This window comes from Sturnus vulgaris, chromosome 10, assembly GCF_052056855.1.
Source record: "Sturnus vulgaris isolate bStuVul1 chromosome 10, bStuVul1.hap1, whole genome shotgun sequence".
In the NCBI taxonomy this organism is placed as follows: domain Eukaryota; kingdom Metazoa; phylum Chordata; class Aves; order Passeriformes; family Sturnidae; genus Sturnus; species Sturnus vulgaris.
In genome coordinates, this window is record NC_142252.1 from 6,444,727 (window position 1) to 6,469,423 (window position 24,697).

Consider the following 24,697-nt stretch of genomic DNA (forward strand, 5'->3'; position numbering starts at 1 on the left):
GGATATTCCATGCCAACTTTCTCAGTGCATTTGGAGTTGCCTTGCTGAGTTCCCAGGCATCCCAGGGGCTTCTGTCTAACTTAACTTTCTCCTTACTTCCCATGCTATGTTTCCTTTCTTACTCGCCCTTTTGCTTACACTGCATTGAGAAGGTGCAGTTTCCCATGTGTAAGAAAACCTTGTGTGTTCTGGTTGCTCCCTCTCCCTGGGCAGTGACAGTAGGAGTCATTGAGGACACCAGGACCCTTCCATGTTGGGGGACAGAGCAAGTGGCAAAGATGGCATTCTGGCTATACGGGAACTGCAGGATCAGGACCGGTCTGCAGAGGGAGCTCCCAATTTAGAGTCAGGAGGGGAAGTGCTTGCTGGTCTTTCTAATACAAGTGCCAAGCTATGATGCACATAGCAGCTACTCTCATTGTTGACAACCCCATGTCTTGTTATTACAGAGTATTTTGGCATATGAGGCACTATGTCAAACAAATAACATTGCCTCACTTTCAGCAAAAAAGCACCAGTGTCAGAGGAAGGAGAAGTGACCAAGGCCAGAGTAGCACAAAACACTCAAGCTGGAAAGCATTCCAACATAGACAGTTTTTCAGCAGATTTCTGAAGGAAACAGCTCTAGTTTTGGTGAGAGAGATGCTATTCTACTACTCTAACAGTGTATTTTGAAAGCAGGTATTATGCAATGACTAGCCAAGAGACTGACCAGAAACAAATGGCTACTAGGTGAGACACATCAGAGCAGATGGAGCTAGGAAAGTGTTACCCAGGCCTGTGGACAAAATTCTGCATATGAACCAGTCTGTGCTTGTTTCTTGTGTGTTGTATCCTGCGTGTGTGCACATGTTCAACGACTGCAAGGAAAATGTGTTTGTTTTCCCACTCGGTGAAGAAAAATTCCTGCTTTTAAGAGGTCTCTCAGAACATATCCCCTTTGGTGAACACTAGCAAGTTCCATAGGATCTTTTGCAGTGTCACTGCTCAGGTCTGTGAGTCTGCTTGCACAGTGCTCCTACCCTTGCCTTTTACTACTGACAGCTTTCATGCGTGGTGGGAAAAGAAGCCCTGACTTTCCTCATGGATGTTTGTTTCAGGGCACCTGGATGCTGCTGATACCAAGGGAGGGAAAGGGTCTCGTGACCTTCACAGATATACCTGTAACTTGTCAAGCCTTTCCCAAGAAGCAGGTCAGGAACATGCTGGGGTGGAATAGCAGGGTGGCTCAGGTAGCCAGTACTTTTTGAGTACTACTCATATGCTCTTTAGATGTAGGCCAGAGTCTAAATAACCTTTGTGGCCAATAGCCTGTCACTGATGCCTAATTAGGGATTGGTATATTTAGACTGGAGCAAAGCTAACTGCTGCCCTATAGACTTAACCTCCTCATCAGGTACTATGGAATACTTAAGTTTTTTGACATGGAAAAACATACTTAAGTTTTTATCAGGCCAAGCCTGGCAGTTCCCATGCTGATGCAGTGCATGGGCTGAATATAAGTGGGTGTGGGGGGGTTGGGTGACCACTGTACATCTTGAATGATGCCACAGACAGTATTTATTTACTGGTTCTGGAGAGGCTGGTGCATGGACAACCATCTGGTACAGTACTACCTGGACATCTTCAGCAAAACAAGTTTAGATAAAGTGTCTATTGTAGTGTCTTGGAGATAAGATATTATTCCAAGCTAACAAGCCATTAGGGATCACAGAGCTGTTTATATTAGGGGATTGGGATTCACCTTTTGAGCAGCTGGAGCTGTACTGTGCTTTCTTTTGAGGACCAAGAAATACTCACAGAAACCAGCCTACACATTTAATTGCCACAATCATCATTTGTACTTGGATCCCTTCCCTTTGTTTTTGCCTCCAAGTCAAGAAGTAGTGTGTGCCTGGGCACGGGATTTGAAGGAAATAGCAGCAGCTTGCTAAAAATCTATATTGGTGGTGGGGTGGATAGGAGCTAAGTACGCAGCTAATTAGTCTCAGATGTCTAATGAGGGCTTGTAGCTATTACCTGATGTTAGTTTGCAGAAGATCAGGAGAAGCTCTCCAAACAGTTTCATTCTATCAAAACTCATGCTGTGAGCAGCTCTGTCCACTCTGCCTCCAGATACATGTCTGTTACATGGAGAGCACTGTGAGGTCAAGCAGTGGTTGCATTCAGAGCTGTTCTGCTTCCTGCTGCAGCTGTGCTCCAGAGAAGCTACTGGAGGTACCAGAAATCACAAGGACTCGGTGCAGGTGAGGTTAGCAGTGTACTGGCCAGGCAGGGCTGTCAGAGCAGTTGCATCGTGCCTTTGCCACATGCAGATTCTCATTTTGGTTGGGAGAATAGTTTGTAACCACTCTGTAGCTTACAGCTATAGCCCACTGGCAGAGGCACTTCATGGCATTCAGTGTCTGACTCCATTTAGGCACCTGAATCTGTAGGAGTTTGTCTGCCTGTGTGGATGATGGTGGAGCTGAAGGCCAGGTTCAGCTGAGCTAATTTTGGTGTGCAGACAGTGCTCAGCATGGACAGGAAGCCCTGCACGGTGCAGTTCTGCTCATCTAGCAGGGCCCTGTTCTGGCCACACAGCTTTGGGCTGCTGCTGCCCACAGTTTCGTCTCAGTGCAGAGGTTAAGCTGGACACTGCAGACCAAGTCTCTGTATAACTGAAAGCAACAAGAAGGCTTACAGAGATGGGTGCTGGTTTGTTCTGGTTCATTCTCCCTCTCCACACCTACACATTCTAGCCTCCCCCTGTGCAGAGGCAGTCTGTTCTCTCCTGCCTTGCTGTCCTTGCAGTGTACAGCACAGCACTTCATGCATGGTCCAGGTACTGTGGTTCCAGCACTTCTCCTGGCTCTGGGAACCAACAGTTGCATAGGGCTATCAGGCTTTGCACCTTTCCTCTGCCTCTGGACTTTGAGTCCCAGCTCAGCTGCTGCTTTCAGGTATTGCTCAAATGTGGATGTGCAGAGGGCAGAATGGTTGGAGGTACAGGATAGACAACCAAAATTGTCATGCAGGCAGTGCCCCTGTAGGAATGTCCTGGCATTACTGCAAATGTCTTGGGGGTGCAGCAGTAAGCATGCCACACAGCACAGCTGAGGGACAGATGAACAGACAAAGAAAAGGGAAGTGAAAGCTCAAGTTCTCCCTCTCTGACGCAGGTTGCCAGACACGGCTTTGCTCTATCCCACCTTTGGGGATTTAGAGTAGGAAAGATCTTTGATCCATCTCACAGTAGCTGACAGGGAGCTTTGGTCAAAAATCCCCAGCACAAATCAGCCTTTCAGTCTGCTTCTATGCATGGAGACATGCAATAGTAATTTTATTTTTTTCAATTCTTTGAAGTCCCCTCTTCAGACCTAGTAAGATATGAGGACTAGCCAAGGCAGGAATGGAGCAGTCAGTGCTATGTATCCTAATGCACGGTTTGTTTCTGATCAGAGGTTTGTTTATTATCCATGGAGACCTGTAGTGGGTAGGACATACAGAAAGGAAAAAGATGAAAACTCAAAGGATCTGGCAGGACATCATAAATTGGACGGCAGGCCACCAAAGCCTGGGGACTGAATCTCTGAGGGAGCAAAAGAGATCACCAGCTGGGACTTTTGGACACAAAGCAGGACAGAAAGGCAGGGAACATGGGCTTGCTAGTCATTTCAGCAGCAGCAGCATGAAGAGGGAGAATGGGGGCTGCAGGGATATGTCACACTGACTCTCTGAGCTGTGTGAGTTGAGGAAGTTGTCCGTAGCTGAGTTTCCTTTCCCTCTCTGTGCTATTGAAACAGGAAGCTGGTGAGCTGAAGCTGCTTGATCGTTATACACAGACACACAGGCAGCTCTGGCAGCTCCTGTGTTGGCATTCAGGTTTCCTCCAGCTCCAGCGATGGATCAGTGCTGGTACCACGGCAACATCACTCGCTCCAGAGCTGAAGACCTGCTCTCCAAAGTAGGCAAGGACGGCAGCTTCCTTGTGCGGGCCAGTGAGTCAATTGCTTCGGCATATGCACTCTGCGTGCTGTAAGTACAGCGTTCACCGCGCCCTCAGCCCACACTGCTGTCCCTGCTGGGCAGGGGTCACCCCTGCCTCCTCCCCAGCACAGAGGCAAACAGATGCTGTACTCACTGGGAATGTGCAGCACTCATCAGCACACGGCTGGTTTCACCAGACTGAGCCATGGGGTGGGGAAGGGTTAGGAGCCAGGCTGAATAAACCCATAGTTATGCACTGCTGCACTGCTCACGCTGCTCTTGCCCCTGATTCAAAAGGAGAGAATGGTCAAAGGCACTGCTGCTGTGCTCTGAGAGAAAGCAACCTCTTGAACTTCTGGAGTGTCTTAACAACTTGGGTCAAGTATTTATCTTTAGTGACCCCAGTCCTGAGCCTGGGACCTCCCAGACACTTTTCTTGCTTTGGTTCAGTGTATGTTTGAGCTCCCTTCTTGTACTGTGTTGCATTCAGCAAAAGGCTTGAAATAATTCCTGGAGCTATGCATAGTATACCCGGCGCAGCAGTGATTCCACCTGCATCATTAATGTGGCTCGTGGGGTAAGCGTTTCATGTGGGAAATAGGGACAGAAGTGCTGGCAGCCCTGATCCCGCATTCTGAGTTAGGTCAGGGACCAGAGAGCAAGGCCTCCTGCCCTGGGTTTGTGAGGGGTAGTTTTTTTTTCCTGGAGGCAGGAGAGCAGGGGTGAGAGGAGACTGAAGTCAATAGGTAAAATCTGAGACATTTGACTTTGTCTTACAGAGAGGTAAGACAGTTGCTCCTTGCTTAGGAGAGATCAAGAGAGCCTTTGTGGGACCCTGTCAGATCCTCTTTGCTGCCATTTTGCAGCAGAACAATGAAACTTATTTCATCTTTACCCCACTCTACATTACAAGGAGGTTTCTCATTTTCTGGCTGAAAGTATATTTTTTGTAGTGGCGAAGGTGGTGCTGCTCTTTATAACTCTGGGCTAACTGCTTGTCTCTGAGGTCAGATTCTGGTGACAGCACTTCTGCTGAGCAGCGTGGGGCTGGGTAACTGCCCCGTGGGCGTAGGTGTTGGACTGCCAGGGAGGGGTGGCTGGGAAGTGGGCGTCTTCCCAGGCTGCAGAGGCCTCAGTGCCTGCCTGTGAGGTGCTTGTAACAACGCAGGGAACAGTTTTGTTTTTCTGGAGGGAGCAGTGAAAGAAGGGCAGATGAATATCCAGCAGTAGCAGTAGGGAGGAGAGAAAATCCTGTAACAGGGGCTGAGGGCCCGAGTGGTCAGTCAGGGAGCAATTTGCTAGAACAGACTGTTGCTTCCATTGAGTGATTTTAGTATTACCCCTTTGATTTGACTTGTAACCAGTATCTACACAAAATATTTTCACCGAGTGATGGTGGGGATTATAGAAAGGGAAGGTGCTGCAAAAATGCCTACTAACATGCATTTGCATAAGTTTTTCCATTGTAAATGTTTATCCACCCGTCTTTGAAAGCCTTTTGTGACTTGAGAGAAATGGGATCAGGAAATAGAAACAATATAATGACCATGATTTTCTGAATTGGGAGCCAAAGTTATATTCTTCAATCCATTCTGAGGTAGCTAATATGAACGGCTTGATTAAGGAATTGGCAAGGCTGGGGAGCACCCAGAGCAGCTGGATCAGAGGTGCAAAGGGCTGGCATTAATTACAGTCTGGAAAACATCACACAGACTACTGTCAAACGATCTGACAAGCTTTCAGCTTATGCTGGTTTGCAGTTTGTGGAGAGGTGGTGAATAAGTCCCTCTGAATGTCATCTCCACAAAATGGGCACCTTTGCTGAAGCTGAAAACTTCCTCAGAGATGTATCAGTTTCAGCTGCGCTATTGACTGGGAGGTGCTTGAAGTTTGAACTTTTCAGTTACTTCTGTTTAAAGAACAGAGAGGCTGGAGGCAAAGAATGGGAGAGTGGGGAATTGAAAGGCTGACTGCAAATTGTTTCCGCAAAAGAGAATTATGATGAAAAGGAGAAGGTGTTAACTGTGTATACACATGAAAACCAAAAAAACATGAAATTTGCTCTGAAAAACAAATGTCATATTCTACAAAGCTCTAGTATTTATTGGACAGATCAATCAAGATCCAGCAAAAGCATTTATTATTATAATATCATAGAATTAAATAATTATTTCATTGAAGAGCTGCTTTAGAAAAACAGGGTTTGTATAAATATAGACAAGTAGGGGAGGTGTATTTGGAGAGCCTTTTAAGAGTGCCTTGCCTCCTTTTCTGAAACTTAGACCAGCAGCGTTTAGAGAGTGAAAGGCTGGGGAATGCTCCTCCCCCTGCACAGCTGTCCCCTGTTCTGGTCACACTGCCCCATAAAAGGCAAGAAGAAAAGCCCTTTTCCTCCTCCTTCCTCTGTGCCTAAATCATTTGATCTACCAGTTTATTGACAAGAAATGGGCTCTTTTACTCACCTGGAGAGGAATGCCTGAATCCTGGAATCCAAAAGAGCCTGCTTAGTGTTCCCTGTGTCAGGAAAATTAATCCACAAACACCAAAGGTTTATGTCCAAAAAGGAGACAAAGGAGTTCTTTTTGCTTTATTCGAATAAAAGGAGAGGCCATGGGACATTCCCCTGGGATCTCTCAAATTTTTGGAGGACGCAGCCTCCTTTTTATCCTATTTTCCCGGCCACATTTCCCTCTCTCTTTCCCCATTGGCTGAGGTACTTGAGAGGCACAGACTTCCCGGAACGCCTGATACCTGAAATTCCCCTCTATATAACCTTCTCTTTTAATTTTTAATTCTTATAGAATTCATAGTTTTCCTCCGTTGCTTCTTTCATCTTTCGATATCCAATTTCATTTATCAGCAGCCCTACAGTTCGTTTGTAAAGGCAAATAACTTTTTCTAATCAACAATCAGTGGAATCCATCCCATTGTTTCTTTTATCTCTCAGTGCTAGTCTTATCTACAAGCAGATCCACAGCTCGTTTGTGAAGACAAATTCGACGTTCCTCTCACTTGTACCTGAACTGGTACCATTCCTGCAGGGGATCTTCTGTTGGCAGTTCACCCATGAATGGCTGCAGGACTGACAATGCTTCTAGAGGTGGCACTCAAGGACCAGCTGCAGTTTTGGGACCCCTCTAAGAGGACTCTGCCTGTAGATGCCTTTTCCAATGCTAAGCTTCTCTCATGGTGCACTTGGCACCAGGCCTAGCACAGCAGCCTTGTTTAGTGCTCCAGACTATGCTCCCAATATGCATATCATCACCTGTGCATAAAAACATATAGCAGGAGAGGAAGGAGAAAATGCCCGCCTTGTCACACTGTTACTTCCTTTGGTTGGTTGAGCGGACAGGGAGATGACAAGTACTTGGAGACTTGTTTAAACTGAGGCTGATGTTTTATTTACCTTCCACATGGACAGCCTGAACAATGGCTGAGCAATTCTGAACTCAACCCAGCTTTTAGGGAGGACCTAGAATGTGGCAATAACTGGGACCACATAACTTGACAGTCAGGATGCCGAGGAGAGGAAGCCTAAGGGTAAAAATGAAGTAAGACAGTCTTCTCCATCCACACACACTAAATTAGGGGACTTGCAAGGAGGATTCCTGCTTTTGATCCTGAGTGCTCCTCCTTTGTCCTGTCTCACCCAACCACCCTTCTTTCATCGTTCTTATACTGATCTTACTTGTCCTCAGCTTAAATCTCTTTACAAGCATTATGACAGCAGCCTTGCACGGTCTGTGTGAAAGGGCACTTTCTGTGAGGGCTGCATGAGGGTCCTCTTGTGAGCAAGAGCCATTGGGCTGCTTCTTATCAGTTTCATAATCTCCACACCCACAAATTGTCTCTGCTGCAGGAGTAATTCTGCTTAGCCCTATTTGCATATCAGCAGGAATAAATGGTGTAAGAGAACTGCATTGACACATAAAGACAAACCCCATATCCTTCCTTGGGGCATATCCTCACCTGGCACTCCTTGCCCTGGTACTGGTGAAATTAGCAGGGCTGTAGCTGCTCTACAGTTGGGGATCATGTCTGTGACTTCCAGCTCTGTACCAAATGTGTGAATAAATAGATGCCTGTGAAACGAGCTCTTGAAATAGCTTGAATTCTTCTCTGTCCTTTGCATTAATGCTACCAAAAGACACATGTTCATATGGATGCATGATCCAATCCTCCAGACAACCTGGAAAAACTCAGCTATGATTTACAAGGAATTTATTTTAATTTCCAATGTCTCTTTGACTTCTCATATAAGGCTGCTTGAAATCTTGGCAGTCTCCTCTCTCCTGCGTGGAATGATTCTGAAGGGCGTATGATAAATAGACTCACAACTCTAAGAGAGACTACGATGTTTATTGATTTGCCTGATCTCCCCAGCTGGGGGCTGATCTCAGGTCACATTTTGTGACAATTTCACAGGTACTGCAGTGTTTCTGTTACAACCAAGGAAGATCTGAGTGTGGATTCTGTTCTTTTCGAGAAGAAAGGGGCTGAACCAGCACGTTTTGATGGCTCAAAGCAATATTGTATCTTTTAAGATGGTTTTGCAGATGACTTAAAAGATTTGATCAATCTGTTGTAGTGAGAAAGGTAAAAAGTATATTTTCTAGTCAATACTTCTTGGGTGAACTGCACAAAGCTCGGCAGCTGCTGAGGAAGGTCAAGCTTACAGTGCTGTTCAGGCTTCCCTTGGGCTCCTGTGCATTGATGTGACCCTCCACTGAACACAAGACTCTTCCATCCCCCCTTTAAATAAGAATCTAATTGAATTTAGCTGGGACAAAATGTTTGTTGTGGGTGCTTTACAGATGCACATGTACAGTGTGCATCCACATCAGGATGGTGAGATGGGTTTTCATTTAGGCTGTTGTTTAGGATTTGTGGATAAAAATATGCCTGGCAATCAGCTGTTGTACTGTGATTTAGCTGAAATATATTATTTGCTTTTTCTGATACAAGTCAATGCACTAACCCTTCAGTTTACTCATTTGTTGCTGATTTTGGCCCTTTGCCTTTCGGATTTCTGCTTTTTCATTTCTTCCTGAGATGCCTGCTCTACTGACAGCTAGAGCCACTTGGTGTTTTCTTACTTTCCGGCCAGAAGAAGAGTAGAATAACTCCCTCTGAGCTAATGCTGATATCACTTTCTGCAAGCAGATGTTCCTGTTTCAGTGACCAGGAATGCCTGGGGTTTGTGTTAGTCCATAGACTCCAGGGAAAAAAAGTAACAAAGAGAAATGGTTTAAAACCCTTGTGAATGAAGCAATCTATGTGTCTCAGGATTTTCTAATGTCTTTTCTCACGGGGAGGGATGCCATACTGAGATTCCCTTCTGGACATGGTCTAACCATATCACCTGTGGTCTGTTCCAGGTACCGGAATTGTGTTTATACCTACCGAATTCTGCCCGATAAAGAAAATAAGCTAATCGTCCAGGTAAGCCATCTCTGTGCTATTTGGTCCCACAAAAATGTACTTGAGAACTGCTGGTTTCCAAAATAATTCTAACACCAACTGGAAAAAAAAAATTAAGGAATTAAACTAATGTCAGGCCAGCATAATGCTGGTCTCCAGTCTACTGCTGTGGAGATTTCAGTGTCTGGTCCAGTCCATAGCTATGGCCATTGGCAGATTCTTTAACACACATGCCTTCAATTCAGTGGCACAGCCATGTTTTATGTAATTGAGAAGCTCAGCATGTGGAATAACTTTTCCTCTGAAGCCAACTTCTTATCAATACATCGTGGATCTTTTCAATCCAAAATTGCAAAACAGTTGCCTACAACCAGAGAATGTAAATTGAGTTCTGTTCTCAGGATCCAGAAAGTATCAAGACTGAGGGCAGGAGTTTCAGATGTTGTGTTTATTCCTATTTTGATTTAGGAGCCTAAATGAGCTACTTCTCCTTCTAGTGCCACTTCCCCTTCCGGTGCCACCTCTCAGCCTTTATTTTTTTAAATATAAATCATGAAACTTGGGGTGGGGAGAGAGGCATGGTCTCCTACAGCCCCAAGAATTGGGTATGGGCTTGCTGGGCAACAGTGGGGGCTGCAGCTGATCCATGCTCTTGGCACAGTCAATGCAGCATGGGCATTCCCTGCTAAATGGAATGGAAATGCCCATGCTATCCTGTCTGCCTTGCTATTCAGGGTGGGTCTACAATAATTCCTTCCCTTTTCAGATGTCAACTAGCTTCCCACATAAGAAATCAGATTTCTACCAACTTCATGAGCACCTTATACGTCTCTCATACACCATGTTAGTTGTGTATTTCCTAATGTACTTTCGGGTTATCACTGTTTGTTTGAGATCTCCACTAAGAGGCAGTGTATCTGAAACTAGAGTCATGAGTTAGTGAGAACAGCTGCATGCTGGCAGCTTGCTTTCAGCTATGGGCTTTTGGTAAGAATGGTGGATTGTGTGTCCTGGGTGCACTCATCCAGCTTGGCTCCTTCAAGACCCACTTTTGGGTAGCTTGGGCTGTTTTCAGGAGCCCCACTCAGATGCAGCTCTGCACAGACACAGCTGTATTGCCTCCAAGGCTAATTCCAGGCTCTTGGGGCTGTTCTCCAGAGGACTGCGTGCCCAGGGCCAGCTACCATGGCCCTATCAGCCTTGACAGCTGGATTCCTCAGAGCCATTGAGATTCCTCTGCCTCACTTGCACTTCTGTTTCTGAGGAGGAACTGGCAGCAGGCGTCTATGCTGGACTTGACCTGGGTCTGTAGTGTTACTATGGCATGTCACCAGAGTTCATCTCTCTTCATGGAACACTGGGGGACACTGTGCAGAGTAACTTGTGCAGGCTTATCTGGATGCAAGTCTCGGACCAGCACCTAGCTGGAACGAATAACTTGGCATTCCAACCTGGCTTAGCACACTGTGCTGTAGGCTCTTTGTAGTGATAACTTGATATCACCCCATCTTCTGATATATCCCAGCCATTCTGTCCTAAAGAGTGTGTTTTGGTGCATTGTGCTGGTGTGATGTGGTGGTGGTAAGAGCCCAGTAGGTGATATGGTGTTTATCTTTGACAGTATCCAAAGCAGCTGCAGAGATCAGGGTCTCACTGTGCCAGAGAGCTCACAGGCAGCTAGAGTGTTGGGGAACACCTGAGGCCCAGGCAATGGGCACAACTACCTATGTCCCACATCAGCTCTGGCAGGGCTGGTGTGAGACCCTGGCACTGCTAATGGTGTCCTTGGTCTTTGCACTGGCAGCAGTATGATGAAGGGAACTTGTGGAATCCTAACTCTGAATAACTTTGGGGTATGAGTTTGACAGCTGCTTTGTCTTTTGGAAAACAAGCACAGAAATTATCCTATGTTGGGTTTTCCCCTGTGAGAGAGGAAGAAAGGCAGGTCAGAGGGTATCTGCAAAGGCAGCTACACAGCCACACACTTTGTCCCTCCGTGCCCTGGGCAAGCCCTGTCCCTTCCTTGTCCCTCAGCTGCCCTCCTGGCAGATCATGTGAGAAACTCTGGACATGCAGTCTGGCCTGCAGCCTGTTCTAGCAGGACACAGATGACATGAGTGACAGTAGAGTTTGAAACCTGAGCAGAGAGCAATGTACCTGTGTGCAGCTCCTCTCTGGAGAGCGCTGGGGCACAGGCTGCTCACAGCACCTGCCAGTGAAGGTCTGTGCAAGCAGTTCTGTGCATTACAACCCAGGAAGAGGCGAGTTGCACTTCCCAATTTGTACTAGATCCATGATTGTTTCTGCTGTGACAATGGGCTTGTTTTTATGTACAACTCTTGTCTTCAGAGCTGTACATGTACAGTACTCAGAGCACTGCAGCCATAAGAAATCTGTGTTTCTCTCTGCTCTGGCAATGGGCAGCTCTCATGCTGGATCACGGTTTATGAACAAGAAATTTGTAAGGCTCTCTTGGCCCCAGGTTGTGTTGCAAGGGATTTCTCTTGTTCCTATGTCACAGAATGCAGAGGGACTGTGGTGGAATACCTTTGGAAGCTGGGTTGCCAGGAGCTGTAGGATGAATATCAGGAGTAGGCTATATAAAGTGTGTTGTTAACTCCTGTTTTGAAGACACGACACCTCCTGCTTTGTGTTGCCTTATTCCAGTTCTGAGGGAGAGGCAAAAGAAGGGAGTTGGCTTCTTCTGGCAAGAGGAAGATGCAGTGAGAGTTATAATTGAGGCTCAAAGGAAAAACAGTCCTGTTCTTGGCTGCTGTTCTTGGTACAGTGTTCCAGCTGGGCCAGGCTTTTTTTTTTTTTTTTTTTTTGGTTGCTTGTCTGTTGATTTTTGGATAAAACAAAAACTAAAAAACTACTTCACATGTCTTAAAAGATCAGATGTTTGAAAAGATTACTTCTTTGCAAGGATGTAAAAGTTCTTGAATAGGATGGAATATATACATTTTAAAAATTCCCATTTAAAAGGAAAGGGCCTACTAACCCTATGGAACTAGATCAGGTGTTAAATTACCACAGCAGTCAGTAGATGTTTCTAATTTCTGGGTTTGTAAAAATTATGCAGGAAAAATTCAATATTCAATCTTGAGATTAGCCTGTATTGATTACAAATATGAGCCCTGATTATCAGTGTGACTTTTTTTTTTACCTGCACAGTGCTTCTTCCTAAAAAAAGAGGGCTGCCTTCCTGCCCAGATCTGGGCTGTTGTCTGTCAGGAATTTTTTTTTATGACAGCAGGTTTGGAAGATCTGTCATATCACAGCTACATACGCAGCACATGTGATATGACAGCTCTCCCTCTGCCACTCTGTGGAGTTTTTTCACCCTTAAAGCTGCAAGCTGCATCACTTTTTTGTTAAGTCTTGGAGAGTATATTTCATTTTTCTTGAGCCTGGTCCCACCGTAGTGGAATGATATTGTCTTTTTTATTTGCATGGTTAAATTAACTGTTCAAGGACAGGTGGCAGAAAGGGAAGTACACATTTTGCATGCAAAGGTACACTTTTGCATTCAGGCTGAAGAAAAAAATTATTGGCATAAGTTCTTCCAATATTTTGTGGCATGGTTTGTGATCTGCCGTTGGGATTCTACATCTGCAGCACCTGTACAGTAGTTAGCATGGTCAGGAATGTCTCTTGCCTGCCATATCTGGAACTCATCTGGTGTCCTCCCAAAGCATACTGAGCTCTAGATGTCACTGTCACGGGCCATTTTCTTTAAATACAAATAGAATTTTTGCATTTCTTTTCTGCTTAATTTTCTCCTTTCATTACTTGAGTCTTCAGAATACATGAAAGCATGGCTTGGATGAATTAAACTTGCATCCTGCTGATAAAAACATTTAAAGAAGAAGGGTAGGGGTAATGAAAACCCCTTGAAACACAGGATCTGTAACAGCAAGTAGAGATCTTTAGGCTGAATCATCAAGATAGTAATCAAGATATCCCTGCTAGTTTGCAAACTCTTGCTGTAATAAGAGAGAACAGAAAGAGAGCAAGAAACACAGTTACACAAAGATCCAGGAGCAGGGGTAGGAGGCTGGAAATAGCGTCCCCTGAGTGAGCTCAGCTGCTGCCTGCCTGTGGGCAAGTCACAGATGGGGTACTTCACTTTCTTCTCTGTGAAAACAAATATGATTTTCCCTTGCTCCACTGGGGAGACATAATTGATGTGTAGTTACTGAATGTTCAGGGATTATCTAAATGTAATTATGTTTCTGCAAAGAGGGGTGAAGCAGCAGAGGAGTCCTTGGGCATCACAAGATCAAACTGAACACCGTAGAAAAACTAAAGACACTAAAATTGCCTTTCTCAACTAGGCATCTACGGTCAGTTCTTGCCACCCAGATTCACAGAAGATATAACTTTCCTGTGCTGTCACTGAAAGCATCTCATTTATTCAACTGGCTGAGGTGTCAACATGACCCTCATTACTGCCCACTCTGCATTCCTTATGACCTTAGCATCCCCTCAACAAATGGGGAACTTGGCCCAGTCGAGGACTGGATTACTGAAAATAATTTTAAACATCCGTCCCTGGCTGCCCTTACCAGGATCAGAGGATGTGTGTGATACATCAGTATTCATCACCCCTCATTTTGGACATACAGTCAAAGCTGTCACGTAGTCAAGGCTGAGTTGTACCTGTAGTCAGTGGGAAATAAATCAGTTTCTCATCTGGGTGGCCTAAACTGTCCTTAGCAGGTCCTGTCTCTGTTGCCTAAAGATAACTCCCTTAAACTGCCAGCCTTGGCAGGCTGCAGTCAGGTGAGGATATTCCCAGCACAACTGACTCTTGTCCTGTATGAGAAGGCAACTGAGGTCAAGAGCTGCTGTTGAAAATCTGTGCTACTACCCTTGCCTAATGCTTTACCCTCTATTGCCTTTATATACTTCACCTTCAAAGGATCCCTGCCAAGAATATAACCAGCCTCATGAGTGAGGAAGCTTGAAAGAGGTGCTGAGAAGGAACAAGACACTTGTCTTGGCTGGTCAGTGAATATGGATTGGAACAGGATAGAGCAGACTTTGATGTCCTTTGATTTCTGGTGCATCGCAAACAGGAGTTCACAGCTTGTGTTATCTGCTGGTGCAGTGAAATCAATCATTTCTCAGGGGCAGCTAGATTGCATCTTATGTTCTGCTCGTAGTCCGCCAGATAACACTTCATAGTTCATTTGCAGGTGTCCTAGGGTGACTATATGATGCTTGTTTCCTTCCTGTTGGTCAATGGAGACGTTGCTGTGATCTTATTGATGACATTGGTAGGACTCTAACACTGTCCATCTTGCCATTTTACCCTCAGGAACTGGATCTCTTGGGCAGGTCCCTTAACTTTGTTCTTCATGATGGTGAAACTGGCTTCCAGGAGAAAAACACTGGCCTTATGCCACTGTGTGTGAAGGCTGGGGGAGATACCCTGATGGACAGATGGCAACACTGCACAAACAGGGCTGGCGCCAGAGGTGTCCTTTGTAAAAGCCACTGAGAGAGTGAACCTAGTAGTTAGAGGAGCAGCTATGGCTTGTGGATAAAGGTGGAGTTTCCTTAAGAAACTGAGGCACCTGCAAAGCAGCCTTTTGGTAGCACGTGCAACCTCACCTTGAGTCCCGTGGGCAGTTTCAGGTACCACAATATAAAAAAGACATGAAACTATTGGAGAGTGCCCAGAGGAGGCCATGAAGATGGTGAAGGGTCTGGAGGGGCCGTATGAGGTGTGGCTTGGTCTGTTCAGCTTGAGCAGAGGAGATTGTGGGGAGACTCATCGCACTCACTTCCTTGTGAGGGGAAGAGCAGGGGCAGGTACTGATCTCTGCACTCTGGTGACCAGTGGCAGGACTCAAGGGAATAGCTGGAGCTGTGTTAGGGGAGGATCAGGCTGGATATTAGGGAAAGGTTCTTCCCCCAGAGAGAGCTGGGGCACTGAGTAGCCTCCTCAGGAAATGGTGGTGACCCCAAGGCTTCCAGAGCTCCAGAAGCATTTGGACAATGCTCCTAGGCACAGGGTGGGGTATCTCTGCAGGGCCAGGAGCTGAACTTGTTGATTCTGTGGGTCCCTTCCAGCTCAGCATATTCCATGGTTCTCTGGTTCTATAATATATATATTATATATAATTATAATAATAATGTGCTGTCTCCTGTGCTGTATGGCAGTCTATCCTCAGCCTCATCGTGCAGGTGCAGGAAGGTGCAGCCTCATCGTGCTTTCCTGTGGGCATGACTTGGTGCTTGGCCAAGTTTGGTTTTTTGATAGCGGTTCCAGCTACCCACAGTGCCTTAAATGCTGCTTATATCTTTTGCCTACCTCAGAGGAGAGGGCAGAAGTAGAGCCTGCCTGGAGCAGAAGTAGAAACCACTTTATAGTTTTGAGCAAAATGGATTAATTTTTTTTAAGTGCTTTCACATGAAATATTTCATTTGATTTTGAACTTTTCAGAAGTGATCACAGTGTTGCCAGGATGTTGAAGAAAGGTGTTGTTTCAGATGGGAAAATTGGCTCACCCTTTTGAAAAAGTCCAGATAAGCAATTTTGAACTTGACATCTGCCTTCGTTTGAAAGACAGGTGTCTGCCAAGGAATGGCAGAGCTTCCCTTAGAATGGAAAAATTATCTCCTTCCCTCCAAATTATTATAACTTTGAGATGATGGGGCTTTCAGGCAAAGATATAGCAAAAGGAGTAACAGTCCTTTTCCCATATATGTGTATATATGCATATATATATAAAACAAGACAAACTAACAGCAGCAGCATTAACACCAGCCAGTCCCAGACCCAGTCGCAGCCTCTCTCAGCCGCAGGCACTTTCCCCTTGGTGCAGTTCCGGGCACAGCCAGCAGGGGCGCTGGTGGCTCCCGGCCGGGCAGGGCGGGGCAGTGACTCCTCCGCGCCGGCAGGGGGCGCTGTGGCGCGGGCTCGGTGCCGCTCTGCCTGTGGGTGATGGCGGGAGAGAGGGAAAAGGGGCTTCCTGTGCAAACCCGCAGGGGCGGCCGGGCCGCGGCCCCTCCGGATGGCAAAATGGCTGCAGCAGGAGCCTCACAGCCACGGCCAGAACGGCAGACCCAGCACACCCAGGGTGGCAAACGAACTGTAGCACTAAGCCCAAGTGGTGGCAGAGGCAGAAGGAGCGGGGGGTCTCGGTGGGTGCTGGGTTTCAGGCTAAAGTGTAGCAAAAAACCCAAAGCAGTGGCAGAAAATGGCTGGGGCTGTGCAGTGGCTTTGGGCTCCTGAAGGCAGCTGGGAGACGCTGCCTTGGAGTGAGGAGTGGTTTTCCCCTGAGGCACCCGAGTGGATGGTGAGGGTCCTTCCCAGTGAGATCAATCAAGTGTTAAAAATGTCCCAGTCCCATGGCCGCTCTGACAGCACAGGCTCACCCACAGTAAGGAGGAAGCAGTAAAGGATGGAACTGTGGTGGCCGAGAATTCTCCCCACAGCAGCAGCAGTGTCGTGTCCTCTCCAGTCCTGAAAGCGAGTGAGATGCTGAGCTCAGCCTCTCACCCCCCAACCAAAACCTCGCAGCATTTCTGCACTTCCGAAGAGAAAGCCCCTGAGCTAACAGACTGCAGCCAGCTGCACTCTTCCTCCTCCTCCATGGCTACATCTTTTGTTTCTCTCAAGTATCATTCTTATCATCTCTTAGGCAAAAAATAGGAGAAAATTCCCTGAAAAAAAGGGAAAAAAACTGAAGGATCCTAACCTGACACCTTTTTTTTTACATTGATAGGGGGAACAGGTGTTGAACCAAGACTACGCCTTTCATAGCACATGCTCCAAGCCACATCATTTATTTAATAATTTTTTTTTTCTTTGAGCAAAACTGTTTGACCAACACCAGTTTTGTTTATGAGAAGGGATCACGAAAAGCAGCCATGTTCTCAGAGACTGTATTACAATAAGGAAACCGTTAGAGTTTTTAAAGTTACAACCTGTCTTTTTCTTTCTTCTTCCCCTCCCTGGCCTGTCCTAGCTGCCTAGCTCTTTGACAGAAGGCAGCAGTGTGTCTGTGCATCTTCCTGCTCCCAGCTCCATGGGGAAACATGAGAAATGTTCATTTTGCAGTCATAGTGCCAGATCATCATTCCTGTGTGCATGAGCACTTCTTGTATTTGCACTGAAATTCACTATTTAAAAAAATTAATTATGTTATATTTATTAACTGTTCAAAGGGAGGGCCTGACCCTTTTTACTTGTGGGTTTTGCTTATTTCAGTGAAAATTATAGATGCTCTGGCAGCATTGTTTTACAGTGAGTGATCATATAGCTCTTTTTTTTTTTTTTCCTTTTTCTGGTAATTTTCTTCTAGTCTGACACGGGGCTTTGTGCAACAGGAAACAAATAGTGCTATGTGAGCAGTTAGAAAGCAGGGCAGCAGCTGTGACTCACTGTGCCAACTGACACTAAGAGCAGATCACCAGTGTGCTCTGCACCTCCCAGGAGGTAGGAGAAGCCCTAAACACTGTACAGGGTTTTCTGCTGAAACCCTCCCTCCCCACTGCACTTCTAGAAACCACATTTTTTGGGAGCCATCTTGATTTATACACTGTATACGGGTTGACTAAATGTGCCAGAACAAATTAAATTCTCTGTCCTGGGATGGGCAAGATGCACCATGAGAGGGGTGCCTGTCACGTCACTGTGGGCAGGATTGTGCCTGCTCCTGAGCTGGATTAGCTCTGCCTGCTGTTTGTGAGTCCTGCAGGGCGGAGCTGGGGCAGAGGCCCCATCCGGTGTGCAAACCCACTCTGGAGCACAGGCTGCTGTCCTGTTAGCAGCATCTGATAAGAGCTATGAGTTTAGATCAGTTCCTGTATTCCTGGTGTCACTGCTGCTGTCACCAACGTCAGAGACACTGTCTGCCAGTGCCATGTGCAGTACCAAGTCCTTTGTCAGCCCTTTGCAGAGAGATGCAAACTTTTAGGTGTTCTCTTTGTTGCTGCACTGTAGTCTCAGTGTGCTGCTCTGGCTCATGTGGCTATGAAAAGGTTTTCTGTAACAGGACTTTGTGGTTTGCTGTGGACTTTGCTAATCTCTTTGATCAAAACCTTTCAATTGGGAAATTGCTCTGGAGCTGGTTTCATTGGGTGATAAAGCAGAGTAAAACATTTCAGATGAGGTTCAGCCATCCACCAACTTAGAGCTTCTGTCACAGCTCTGCGAGGTATTTGTACCTGCTCAACTCTGATGGAGCAATGTCCTGGGCTCCAGTGAAGACAGGGAGGCACAGGTCTGCCCAAAATGCCACTTGCACATTGCACAGAGGATATCTTAAGAAAAGATAATGATGGGAATTTCACATCAGATTTCACCTGATTTATCTTTCACCACAGAAAACTCACTGTGCTCGTGGGACTCTGTTGGCACTGCAGGGTTGAGAGATTACTCAGGGTGATCACTTTTGTTGGATAGAAAGGACAAATGAACAACCAGACAATACTTATAAGCAATATATTGAAGCATGGTCAGGGCAGCATATATCTAGTATGTCCAAAACCATAATTTAATTATGTTAAATTTCATTTTATTACCAAAAATTGTAGATATTAAAATTTGAATATTTTTCAACATAATTTAATGTTGATTTAAATCAGTTTGCAAAGCAAACTTTACATATAGGACTGAAAATATATTACAATCAGGGCTTAGCAAAATTAATATATTTCATGTTTCTGCAAACTATCCAAATCTGTTTATACTACAAGGAAAATGTTTTTCCATACTTGCGTCTGAGGTGGGAATGAACTTAATGCACTACACAGGTTTTGGAAAGCTGAAAGAAGCGGCATTTAATAAGAGAACTAGGTATTTCCTGAAACATGCACATTCCTGCTACTGAATCTCTCAGTATACAAAATTCTTCATACAAACAAACCATATCCAGCTTTTGTCTAGTTTGAACCCTTCCAGAATGTTTCCAGTTTCCTGAAATATTAAAAAAAAAATTCAGAGGATATGGTTTAAATCAAGTTAAAGTGATATTATTTTGTTTTTCAGCATTCCAAAAAATGTAATCAGGTGTTTGGAAGCTCATGTATGCCCTGAAGTGAAATCCCTTTTCCTTTTATCTGGATGTGCTATCAGAAAAATTCTCACAAATGAGAAAAAACAACTGAAAACTTATTCAAGCAACATTATCAACAAGAAAATACTCTCATTTTGCAGTACTTTGATGGATATTAGCTTTAATGTTATCAGTCACACATTGTTTAATCCATTTGATTGTCTTATCCTTTATGTATTTGCTGTGGCTTGACACTGGCCAAGCACCAGGCACTCATGAAATCCATTCACTCACCCTCTCCTGCTGCAGTTGGGCAGAGGAGAGGGGGAAAAAGAATTAATGAAGGGCTCATGAGCTGAGATAAGGACTGGGAGAAAACACTCTAAGAGCAAAACAAGTTCAAATTTAAAGGTATAAGGTAAATTTATTATTAACAGAGTCAGAGGAGGATAATGAGAAGTAAAAAAAGCCAATAAAACACATTTTCCCCCCTAGACCCTCCTTTTTCCCACTGACAGTGCAGGGAGGCAGAGCATGGGGGTTTTGGTCAGTTCATCACCCCAAATCTCTTTCTGTTTGCTCAGGGAGAGGAATTTTTCCTCTGTTATGCCATGGGATCCCTCCCAGGGACAGTCTTTCCAAAACTGTTGCAGCGTGGGTCACTCGTCCATGGGATGCAGTCCTTAAAGGATTGGCTGCTCCAGTTTGGAAGTAAGGGCCCTCTCTATCTCTGGAAACAGGGCCCCTCTCTCCATTCAGGTTGCCAGCCTCTCTGATTGAGCCAGCACCATGTTCATCTTCAGAGCCACCAGTGACTGGCTCTGTTGGACATGGTGGGAGCTTTAGCAGTTTCTCACAGAAGCCACTTCTGTGACCCTCCCTGGCTACCAAAAACCAGGCTATGCCAAATCAACAAAATATTTTATATTTCCAAAGACTTCTGATGAAGCTTCATAATTCAATTTCACGTGTTAAGCAAGACAGTAGATTATTTCCTCTTAGCTCTGTGGCAATGAAACAGTGTGTTCTATTGCTTCTGTGCTTTGAGGGATGATGAGCCACAGAGGAAAGTGCTCATTTATAGGCAAGTCTTGAGTTGTTTTCTCAAAGAAAGAGAAATTACTATGTTGTTGGTGCTGTATGAGACTCCAGTTAGATCTCATTCAGTCAGTCTGTGCTGTACCTGTGGGGAATGGGACCATACAACCTACATGAGCTGCACCATGTTGCTGACATAAATGTAAAATATAAACATACAATCACCTTTGAATATCAACTGAAAGTATTGTCCTGGCTGCACTCGTTTTAGGTAAACAGGATCTGCTTCACCAGTACTCTTCAAAATTACCTTTTGATGGTTGAAGTTACTACAGCTTTTAAAAGAAATTTAGCATACTCGAGTTTTCAGATTGCTGTATAAATGCGTGCAAGGCTTGATTTCAAATGACAAAATAGTTTAGGGAAATGAAAAAGACTTGAGCAAAGATAGCTCCTACTCAGTTGTTTTAGTCCCTCTGAAACAATGAAGTCACAATGCAGCTTTTGACTGTTCCCAGAACTTTGCCCAGCTATCTGACTTCTTATGTCTTCAGTTTGTACTTCTGTCAGAGTTTTCAGTCTTGGTTCTTCTCTGAAAGTCTAAACTGGTTGAGGTCTGTTCCATCCCAGGGTTCTGAAGCTGTCCCTTTGCAGTATTTTAAAAGCCAACATGCAGCACAGCTGGATTCAGCAAACCCCATAGGCAAAGGATGGTGAAGCTCCCTGTGGGCTGGGGTTGATCTCTGTTAGCAGACTGGTAAGCTGAGTTAAAATTTCTGAGTAACTCTGCATTAAGCCTTATTCTCCAAAACTTGATGGGGCTGTAGTGACCTGTGCTGTTTAACAGCCTTAGTATCAAATGTTCCTTGTGATAAGACACAGCAGGAACCACAGGCATGCACTGGTTTCTCACAGAGGCACTGGGTAGCCTGTTGTCATTGCACATTCCTCTGCATGCAAACCCAGAAACCCTGAGTCCAATCTTAAGGGCCAAAGTGTAACAAAAAATGTGTAGCATCCACTATTTTTATTCCAGAAGTGTGGTTTAGGGGAGAACATAAAAAGAGAGGGTTTTAAGTGACTTTTCTTTCTGGTTTTAGTTTTGTGGTTAGTTTTGCTAAAAGATGGTGCTCCTTCAGGCTGGGTTCTGTATCTATCCAGTCAACAGCTATGGCTCAGGGCTTCCAACTGACTAAGGGCTTGCAGTAACTGAATTAAATTAGGGACAGCCCCTTGAAAGAAAGTGGTCATTCTTAGTGTCACAAACATAATAATATCAGTTGCTGTAGCTAAAGCCTGAGAAATTCTGCAGACTGAAGACAGGAAATTGTAACTAAGGCGCCTACCCTTACTGTGCATTGCTTAGGGGTTTGAATTACGCAATCCCAGAAAATGATACAGTTCAATGTGGTGCATGCAGCTGCTTCCCATGCACCTTCTGCCTGCATTGCTTTGCTTCAGCAGTATATCTTCAATAAGTATTACCTCTTTAATCTTACATTTTTCCTTTCCCACTGGATAGTTTAGGTAATTTATGCATTTTTAGTGCTTGGTGACAGTTGAAATTGGGATTCATTCAGCCAAGAGGACAATAAGGAAAACAGAGAGCTGATTATGGATCCTCCACTATCTGCTGCACAGATTGGATAAGGTCTCTAGAACTCAGTACAAGATTGATGTGGGCTGAGGGATCCTGCCCAGCTGTGCAGACAGACCCATTGTGGGCATGTCTTCACCTGTTTCAGGGAAAAGTCCTTTCTCCTAGGACTTCGAACACTACACATGGCTGCCTGGGTATGTATTTATTGCCTTCTACAGAGGGAAAAGCTGAAGGGAGCTTGGGAACTTCCAGGAGAAGCAAGTAACCTGCAATAGTTCTCCCAGCCCAGCTAATGTCAGCCAAGGGCACTGACAGAATCACAATGATGATCTCCACTAAGTGCCTTCAGAAACAATGACTGTGGTGCATTTGCTGCCTTGGGTGCCTTGATAGCTCTTGGGGACTCATGTTTTCAAGCTTATCTTGGTAAGCACTAGAGCTAGATATTTTATGAAGAAATTAAAATGGAAATTTTAATTTGACTTCAAGTGTTGAAGCTCTTCAGTAGAGAACCAAAAAGCACAAGGCTTGTGATAAAATCACAAGAAGTAGCATACTCTAAAACTTTTACTTAAATTCCACCTCCACACTACAGAAGTGCTAAAAAAGATGCATCAGAGCCTCATGGATCTGCAATCCTTGCTCATTCATCATCAACTCATCTGACTTACACCCTGTAGCTAAATTTAATAACAGTCCTTCATGTTCCATCATGGAACTGTACTGTTGTTTGCTTTTTGTTGATGTAAATCTTATTTATTATAACACAGACAAATGCTGAAAGGGTTGTTTGCTCAGCAGGTTTTTTGTGGTGCTACAAGCTGAATCATTGTGTGCTGTATTGGCAAAATTGTTTTTGAAGGCTGGAGTTTGAATGGTCTATTTAGTATGAAGAATGTGAAGAACTATCCCAAGTACATAGTCTTGGTGCTTTCTGGAATTGTTTGGTGTTCTTCCTGGCTTCTATCTAACTATATTAGATGGATATTTGGCCATTAACATACTTTTTATGTGAAGCATGGAGTACTGGAGCCGAGTGGAATGGGATCTTTAAGTAGGATCTGAGTACCTTGTTTTTATGATCTACATCTTTATCATATGTGGAGGATGCCAGTTCAAAAGACTTCCACAGATCCTTTACCTTCCAGAGTTTCTAATATATTTTCCTTTAGGCTACAGAATTTTAACAAGGAACTTGAGATAAAAATCTGGCAGCCAATTATGGTCTACTGAGAACTCCTTTCAATACTCCTTTCCTCCATCAGACTCTACTAATTTGCAAGTGTCCCAGTTCTGCCATGGGAGCACTGCCTACCTGTGAGCATGATTAGTCTTTGGGCTGCCAGAACAAAGCCTGGATAGGATCACAGAGAGGAAAAGTCTTGCATGGCCAGAAGAGATCAACAGTGATAGATATGAGAGTCAGGATCTTTTTTAGCATTAACTGCAACTGGGCTCACATTCCACATGCACAGAACACGTTAAACATTTGAAACTAAGAATGCATTCTGCTCCTTGAGTCCTTTCCATGACACCACACATAGGAAAAAGTGAGATGGCCTTTCCCAAAACTGGAAACCTTCAGCATTGCCATTTTTTATAATGTTTAATAAGAATGGAATTGTGATGCAGTGTGACTAGTTAATATACAGTCTTTTAAGTCAGCATCATGCTTAAAGAAATGGAGCTTGTGGTAGTATGTACTGGCATCCTTCAGTTGCACTGGAGGAACAGAGGGAATTTTATAGACTTGATGATACAGTAATTTTTTTCCTTTTTGAACTCAGATTTTTTTGGATGTCTGATTTTCAGCCAGGATCACAAGCTAGAAGTAATACGTATTTAGTTGTTACTAAATTGTAATTCCTTGTTTCCTTCCGTGAATTGTCTCTATCAGAAATTCTGAATCCCTCTTTCCCAGAACTCTATGAATTCCATAATTTTCACCTGAAGTCTTAAAAAGTCACTGCAGCAGAAGTGGCATGTATTAACAAACTTGAATATCAGGACCAAACCAAATGTAGAATGAGACAAAAGGCCTCCATCATCTCTCACCTTGGAGTATGCAGGGACTGTTCGCCTTCCATTCCCTCTGACATTATTCAAGGTGTATGACTTATAACTGCACTTACACTGTGGTATTCTCCCCAAAATTTCTATGATCTTTTTCCAAGTGAGGAAGTGCTGCTCTGGTCACCCACCCGCAGGCTCTGCCCATGTTCCCTAGATTCCTCCCCTTACCTCTTCTCTCATGCTTAGTTCCCTGGCAGAGGGCCTCTTGCTGAGCTTTATCCAGCAGCAGAACTCCCTTGCCAGTCCACATGTTCCCACCTCTTATTAAAGTTCATTTCTTTATTGACCCTCCAGGTCACAGGAGCCCTCTTTTCCTCAGCCACACACTTGCTTCTCTCCCTCTGTGCTCCTAGGTAGCTTCATTTCTTCCAAGCCCCAGGTGTTGCATTCAAATTAGAGTACATTTCTGGGTAGCTTATATTTTGGGAAGTAGCTGTTTCTCCCAGCTGTGATTCCTGTCTACAATCCCATTTTTGTGAAATGCTCCTGAAACTTCTTAGCACAAGATTTGATCTAAAAATAAGGCAAGTTTGCTAACAAAATGAAACTGAAACACAGCCAGGTTGTTAAAATATACTTTAAA

At 44.7% G+C, this 24,697-nt stretch overlaps 1 protein-coding gene across 1 annotated transcript in view; it reads left to right on the forward strand.

Moving 5' to 3' along the window:
* Positions 1-3,789: 3,789 nt before the first annotated feature.
* Positions 3,790-24,697, forward strand: part of INPP5D (inositol polyphosphate-5-phosphatase D) — a 54,645-nt gene continuing 33,737 nt past the window's right edge. The window contains exons 1-2 of the mRNA XM_014879521.2: positions 3,790-4,017; positions 9,348-9,411. Of these exons, the coding sequence (XP_014735007.2) occupies positions 3,884-4,017; positions 9,348-9,411 (198 nt within the window). The 5' untranslated portion in view covers positions 3,790-3,883. The remainder of the gene's footprint in view (positions 4,018-9,347; positions 9,412-24,697) is intronic.